Consider the following 7,980-nt stretch of genomic DNA (forward strand, 5'->3'; position numbering starts at 1 on the left):
TGTGTGTGTTGTGTGTGTGGATAACTGGATATGGATATAGTCATCAACAATATCTGCATAATTATGAATTTTAATTATATGGATATATTAATTACAAGAATTAATTAGTCATAGATGCACAATTCATAAATCAATGTCAGCTTCATATATTCTATATAACTAAAACCTACACTTGGTTTCAGTGGTAGCTATCACATATGACGTATCAATTATTGATTTAATAACATTATATTATATTAATTCAAGACCAACATAATTAAAAACACCCTTAATTAAATTAGAATTATCAAATGTCAATTTGTTCAAATATGACCATAACAGACATAATAAAGTACACAGCAATAGCAGCAGCTACAATTGTCAATGATGTATTGTGGTACCGTACTATATATGAATATATCCAAGCAAATGAAATTATGGCCACTGGTTAAGAATAGAATCCTCAGCCATTGAGCATATAATGTAATCTTAATTGGACATACACTAATAAAGAAAAGGACCACGGAAAAAAGTCAAAAAGACATCATAATTAAAAAATCACATGCAAATGATAGCAGAAAGGAAAGGAAAGGAAACTGAAACCATGAATTTAATAATAATAATAATAATAATAATAATAATAATAATCATCATCATCATCATCATACAGATGGTCAGCAGAAACATCATAATTACACAGCCACTTAATCATAATACCCTGTACTTGTGGCCTTACTGCTCTCATAAGTCAACTGCTTTGTTCTTGAAGCCATGCACCACCTTCCAACTTGAACATGGAGTAAACAACCAAATTCATCCTGGAGTAGAATAGTTTTGGACATATAAGTTTCTTAACAAATGAAATCTCCAGCATGATCCTTAAAAACACTAATGATTTCCCTAAAAGTGGAATGATATAGTTTGATTTCTAAGGGACTATGTTGTGAGATTTTTATTAGTGTTCAACACTATTTTAACTCGAGAACATTGATACCCTTAATTCTGAAATTCCAATAGGACCTTATCTCAAGTCAGAATCTGCAAAGAAGGCACTAGGGCAGCCACACTTTCTTTCTCCTTGATCTTCCAAACAGCTCTGTATCGATCGATATCGATGTGTGAGGTGTTTATGTTGGGCTCTCAATACAATGCCCGTTCCCCAAGAAAAGCAGTTCCGCCTGCGACGAAAACAGCAACCATTGGGTTCTTTTGTTACCCCCTAGTTGATGACTCCGATTCCCTTTATGCCAAACTTGTCTAGCAATAGCAGTTATATGGTGCCATAATCCAACTTCTCCCAATTGAAGGGCGTAACCGAGCCAACCCAAGGGTGTCCTCGCAAGAACAGACAGACACAGACACATACAGCGGCAATAGCTAGAATCGAATGAATAAAGGGTCGGTGGTGACCAAAGCTCCGTGAACCAGGGATTCTGCTGCTGTAACGAACATCCGCCATTGCACTACACTTAGTGCAGGAATTCTGACCTCTTTTGGTTTGGTCACTTTGCCTTTGCTTAAGCTCGATGTCCATTGATGAATGCTCTATCTCGCTATTAATTGTTACTGAAACATGGCCTCTTCTTCTATTGGAGAGTTTTCGAGCAACCAGCACATTATAAGAATGATTATTCCTCATCATGGCATAAGCATGCGGAGTCTGCCCATTTGCATCTAGAAGAGAATCCCAGCTGTTCAACCCAATCTACACCACCACAAGAAACACTGATCATTAGGTGCTTTATAAAAGGGAATTATACATGCATCTTCTTTATGCTTGTTGAACATACTGCAAGAATGACTTCAGTGTTCACTTCGAAGTTTTAAGTTTACAAGAAATAAAGACACCGAAATGTAATCCACGTTTGTGGAGAAAAGTGTGCTGAAATTAGCACTAAATAAGACGTCCAAATGGAGAGTTTCCTATATAAACCTTATTACTAAAGTAAAGCCGGTAAATTTACCTCCTGCGGATCATTTGTCAAAGAGTCAATTACACCCTCAGATGACGATGTGCATGCTGCCAAGTGCAATGGCGTAATACCATCAGGGCCAGCAACATTTGGCGGAAATACGTACTTCCGGGATGCATCATTGTTGCTAGGCACAGCATACTGAATGAGCAAATCAACCATGTTAACATACTTTCTTTTAACCGCTCTATTCAGGAGTTGGATTGCGTTGAGCATCTCCAATGATGCCGTTGACGACCATTGGCCTTCCAAGTATTTTTGAACCAACATATCCAAGAGTGTTTTAACTAGCATACAGCAATTTCTTTCCACAGAAAATGTAAGTATGAATCTGAATCTGTCAAGTGAATAATCTGGAACCAAATCCGTATATGAGAACCTTTTTCTTTGGAATAACCACCCAAGCTCATTCAGGAAGTGTAGAGTCTCCTCCCTTGACCTTGGTCTTCCAAGATCATATCCATGCTCATCTGAAATGGCATCACTTGCATTTTCTTCCTTGTCGAATTCAGATTCAAGTGGTCTCAATTCCTTACAAATGGTTGCATCAGCTATTATCACTGGAAAACTGCTACCCTTGAAACCATTTTCTACCTGTTCATGAATGACGTTGCATTTATTAGATACAAACTTTGCACAGGCAAAAGTTTCAGGAAAATATGCATGTACTGCAAGCAAATAGAATTCTCTACAGGGATAGTAGTTAAAAAAAAATGATTAAGAACTCTACCTCGATAAAACAGCGACCCAAAAGACCAGGAGAAGCATCCTGAACTTTAATACCACTCAATTTTATCTTGTCATAGGTCATACCATAACATGCAGATTCAACAACTTTTATGGGCGTGTAACCGCCAGTACCTGTGCAATGAATCCTGCAAAATTTAGAACGAATATCAGGAGAATGGACCAGAAGGAGGTATAAAGCATCACACAAATAGAATGTGGGAAAGTGCTACTGACTTGGTGCCAGGATTTGACAGGTTTCTACCCTTCAATGAAAAAGAGGTTTCTTGTCCACTAACAATTGCCAAAGGGGACACTGATATCAATTCAGGAGACCTCCAAGTTCTCCATGGCTTGCATAAGTGAATTTTTCCTGGATTTTCAATTCAAATGGATCTAATTCAGATAAAGGAAATTTAGAGAAAAATGGCACGTTTGATCTTCTAAAGTTTGATTTTTTTTTTTAAAAAAAAGAGAAAACTATTGAGATAAAGAGGCCAAAAAAGCATATCTTAAGCATAAAAAGGTTCAAGTCTGCAGTCATGGATTAGTACACACCATCTTTGTGTAATGCTAACTGATTGCCAGAATGAACCAGAAACCTTCCAATTCTCCAAAAGTCGGAATTGCTTTGAATTAAAGAATGGACATGTTGCAGGAAGTTTTCTTCTAGCTGCAAAAAACACAATGAACAATTAATCAGCAAGAAGAAACATAAAAGCTATATATGCACGTGCATCACAGCAGTTCACTTACTTGCTCCCAGGCAGCAGAGGACATTGAAGCATAAAGCGACAGTACCACGCAGCCCGGCCTAATGTAGCTCTCCATATCTGATGGACTATTAGAAAGCCAATTGTAAATCTAGGAAAGAAAAAAGGGAAGTTAGTAAACACTATTATTTTTGCCAAGCGCAACTTTTTACATTCAATAAGATTATAAGAATAACATCATGAGGACACATGTTGGCACAGCATTTTACCTGTGTTCGCAGTGTTCCAGGGAAATGACTAGGATCTTTGTCAAATAGCTTGAACATTATTCTCCCAGTGCGATCCTGTTGGCATACCCCAACAATATCAAATCACTCACAAAAATGAATTACCTAAGCTTGCTTGGATATAGGCAAGATAAAACAAAATTACAAAATTGATGTCAAATATAAACCAGGAATAAGGAAATCACGAAATACCTGAGCATCTGAATTCAAACTTGGAGGTGAGTGATCAGAACCAGAAGATGCATATCCAGCTTGAAATGGAACACTTTGAAGTGAGCTAGGCTGGACTCTGCTATTTGGCGCATTAAAGAGATTAAGAGATATATTATAACTTTGACTTTGGCTAGCTTCTTTATTTGCATTTACTTCTCTTCTGCTTGGAACGCCGTCAGCCTTGAGACCTCTAGCCACACCTTGCAAATCGAATTGATTGTCCACAGCAGGGGAAGATGATGGTGACCTCTCTTCCACAGGATTACTGCTGTCAGAAGAGAAATACTTTTGCGAAGGTGTCAATTTTGGCGGGTTGCCAACTTCAGGAGAAGAACTAAAGAGTTGCAGTGGCAAATTAACTCGAACTTCTGGGAAGTCTGAATCTTCAACTGGAGATTGCGAACTGCCACTACTTCTTTCGTCTCCAACAGAAGCAAATTCTTGTGGATATTGTCTCATTTGTAAACTTTCACCAACTTGGTCAGCACTAGCCCTAGACTTCTCACTGTCACTACTCTGGCTACTCTTTTGAGAGTTGGGAGTAGATGCTGATAAAGTGGTTGAAAGAACAGCAAGCAAGTCCTTCGTTAATGGACCAGAATTGCTCTGGTTCACTTTGTCATGATGATAAGATGAAGTTTGTATTTGACCTTTACCGCCAACATTGAGCAACTTTGCTGCAAGATCAGCTGGCAACGGTATCCGATTAAGAATCTGAACAAGCTGGTCTTTATCCGGAACTTGTGACGCAATCTTGCTTCTGTCCTCAAACTTACCTACACAGAATAATTATCACAAAAAACTTAATTGTTTCTTTCCTCAAATTTTCCTACACACGATCATTATCATCCACAAACATAGCTAGATTAATGGCACGGATAAGAAACACAATACCATTTGGCTTCTGACCTTGTGAACTTGCTATGGCACTCAATAAATTGAAGATTTCTGCATTTCCAGTAGCCACACTCTCAGGCTGCGACGTGACATCTTCCGGTTGGGTCTTTCTTCTCCGGCGGTTGTGCCCAGCCAGTCTACGTCTACAGCTTCGCTTCCCTTCATCAAACTCCGTCAAAGGGTGAAACCTACGCACGTAAAACAACATCAAATAATAGTTAAAAGGAATGAAATTCAACACTATCATGGCAAAAACAGTTATTAAAAAAAAAAAAACTCAACATCCATCAATTTTGAAAACAAAAGTATAACCAAAAAACTATAAAATGCTTAGTCATTTCAACTAAAGATTTCTTCCCTTCTTGAAAAAAAAAGGAGATTTGGTACTATTACATCAACATCCATCAATTGTAGAAACTTATGCTATGATTGTAAATTCATCAAACAATTCATCACAAAATTAAGGCAATTCAAAAGAATTGACTAGGGTAAATCAATTAACACCTGCTACACTGCTGGCAGAACCTTTGCATTTGGTTCCCAAGGGGGGCCTTCGAGGCTTTGCTATGAAGCTCACACACTTTGTGCCTTCTATGATAGTCTTTTGCACTTGACAGATCTTCCTTGCAGTTATCCACCTGGCACATCGGATACGACGCCGTTCCGGTGGGTGAACCAGAACGCACTCTCTTACTCGGCCGCGACACGCTCGGGTCAACGCTTCCGCCGCTGCCACTAACACCACTGCTACCGAGATTTAAACGCAGCGTTTCTTCCTCAACTGAAACGACACCGTTTTGCTGCGGTACTGGCTTCCCGATAAACCTGACACTGTCCCAGCTCCACGCGTTTGGATTCCAATTACCGTTGGAGCTGCTCTTATCGACGTCGTACGACAGATCGCGCTTCTTCGTGGTGGCGGTAGTAGTCATCGGTACATCACAGAACCGACTTTGAAGTGCTTGGTGCATAAAGATCGGAGGAGCCACCTTCTCCATCTTCAAAATCTTCAAAATAAAACTATAACCAACAAAAACAATAGGGTTTTCCAATTAATTGTATAAAATTGAAGAAGACAAAGTCAGCATCACATGTCTGAAGAAATAAATGAATCCGAGGATGGATGGTATAGAATTAGATGAAGTTAGGTGAATTTGGCAACAGAAGAGAAGAAGAGAAGGGATCTGAGAAAAAGAGGAGTAAGATGCATTTTGTGTTCAAAGAGAGAAGTTGCTTGCTGTACTCAACTTGCATCAAAGAGACACCCTGTTGGGTTGGGGGGGAGTGGCAGAAAGTGTAAATAAGAGGAAGAATGAGGGGGGTAATTGGTAATTAGGGTTTAAGGGGCCGAGCCGACCATTGGGGCGCAGGAAGAATCCAAGGAGGTTCGCAGTCCCCACTGCTCAGTCATTCCATTTTCCGTACTACTACTGCTGCTGCTGTGACTCTCATGCTTTTACTTTCCTCACTAAATTTAATTACTAAATTCTCTAATATTAATTTGCTAAATCCACTCTTAAACTATATTTGCGTTACTTTGGGATATATTATTCATATATATTCTTTTCAAAAACGTTACGTAAACGAATTCTTTTTTTAGTTAAATTTTATCTAATTTTTTTTATTCTTCTTCAATTAAAACTTTTTGTTATTAATTCTTAAATTATTTGGCAATGAGTTATACTTCAAATGGTATAGTCTCTTCATATTCAGTGGCGGAACTTGATGATTAATATAAAAATAATATTTTTATATGAAAAAATTTTTGGATCAACATTTTTATTAAATTTTGATTAATATTTAATCAGTAAAAAATAAAATGAGTAATTATATATTATTAGATATAAGGATAAAATATTAAATTGGTTGGTCTCTTATGTTTGGGTATAATTTTATTTTGTTTTTTAAGGTTTAAAGTGTCCTATTTAAATCTAACAAAGTTTTATGTCGCACCGTGAGGTCAAAATTAAATAATTAATAGAATGTCCTACATGACAATAGTACAAGAACAAGATCGATAATTTAGAGAACAAGTACAAACTCCAGAGGAACAAAATTAACTGTGGATATATCAATATATTTATTTATTATTTTTCTTACGATTTAAATGAAATAATATTTTCTATAGAACTAAGGAGAATGATAAATAAATGTATTGATGCATCCACGGTTGATTTTATGCCTCTAGAGCTTATACTTGTTATCCAAATTATCGAGTACTACGTAAGATATTCTGTTAATTATTTAATTTTGACTTTATGGTAGGACTACGTTGAAACTAAATGAAACTCTTTTAGATTCAAATAGAATATTTTAAACTTTAAGGATTAAAACAGAATTACGTCCAAACGTAAGGAACCAATTTAATATTCACTTCAAAACAATAAAATTAATCCTAACTAACTACTAACAATACATTTAAAATGCTAACCTTTTTCTATCTTTAACTGTTGCCGTTTTCCTTGCTGCGGGAATGTGGGGCTGCCGTTTTTTCTGGTTGTGGGGATGTGGGGTAAACAAAATGAAGAAGAAAGAATGAAGACTATGGATATTATGGGCTGAGGAAGAAAGAATGAAGGAAGAAGAGAGTTGGCGTTTTCATCAATGTGTGGGAAGAGAGAGAAATCTGCCACGTGTTGATCATGCACAACAAAACGTCGATAACGTTTTGATCAAAACGTCAGTGACGTTTTCCACATAACGGCGTTGACGTTTTCCTTCCAGTATTTGACGGTTCCCATAGCGACGTTAAATTTTCCTGTTTGATCATTTTGGTGGGTAACACCACCTTTGGCCCAATATTAAAAAAAAAAAGTTCAATTGATTAGGATAGAATTCGTACGGGTGTAACTAGGAAAAGAAAAATGTAAACATTGATCAATTAAGTAAACAGTTAATTTAAAAATAAACACTTATTCTTAAATGAAAAGTACTCATCTAGGCTTATTGATTTACTTTGCTCCTTAGTCCTTACTAATTTACTGGTACTTTTATTTGTGTAAGTATATACTGGAAAAAAATTCAGTGTATCTAACCACAAAAGTAAAATGAACAATTAGTTAAGAACAAAGATAGCATTGACTTACTTTACTAACACAAAATTTTACCACCTGGTTTAATTAATTATTATTACATTAAATTTTTTCACTATTAAGATATGACTCTGTGATTGACATTTTGTGAGAATGATCC

General features: G+C 36.8%; 1 protein-coding gene across 2 annotated transcripts; it reads right to left on the reverse strand.

Moving 5' to 3' along the window:
* LOC107622627 (squamosa promoter-binding-like protein 14) lies at positions 589 to 6,139 on the reverse strand. Of its 2 annotated transcripts, none has more exons than XM_016324600.2 (10): positions 5,293 to 5,786; positions 4,786 to 4,976; positions 3,871 to 4,667; positions 3,661 to 3,735; positions 3,435 to 3,542; positions 3,237 to 3,351; positions 2,916 to 3,051; positions 2,683 to 2,827; positions 1,944 to 2,546; positions 589 to 1,684 (listed from the first exon to the last, which is right to left on the reverse strand). In XM_016324600.2, the coding sequence occupies exons 1-10, from the start codon at positions 5,784 to 5,786 to the stop codon at positions 1,250 to 1,252; spliced, it is 3,099 nt and encodes a 1,032-aa protein (XP_016180086.1). In that variant the 3' UTR covers positions 589 to 1,249. The 2 variants fall into 2 exon arrangements, with proteins under 2 accessions (XP_016180086.1, XP_016180087.1); XM_016324601.2 differs by having other exon boundaries at positions 1,250 to 1,684; positions 4,801 to 4,976; positions 5,293 to 6,139.

This window comes from Arachis ipaensis, chromosome B10 (assembly GCF_000816755.2).
Source record: "Arachis ipaensis cultivar K30076 chromosome B10, Araip1.1, whole genome shotgun sequence".
Lineage (NCBI taxonomy): Eukaryota > Viridiplantae > Streptophyta > Magnoliopsida > Fabales > Fabaceae > Arachis > Arachis ipaensis.

Bases quoted from the DNA above. Each gene is read 5' to 3' on its own strand.
- LOC107622627 (XM_016324600.2), bottom strand. From the start codon at position 5,786: ATGGAGAAGGTGGCTCCTCCGATCTTTATGCACCAAGCACTTCAAAGT. The intron at 4,668-4,785 runs GTATTGTGTTTC...TATTCTGTGTAG, and splicing joins ACAAGGTCAGAAGCCAAATG to GTAAGTTTGAGGACAGAAGC. The intron at 3,352-3,434 runs GTAAGTGAACTG...TGTTTTTTGCAG, and splicing joins CCTCTGCTGCCTGGGAGCAA to CTAGAAGAAAACTTCCTGCA.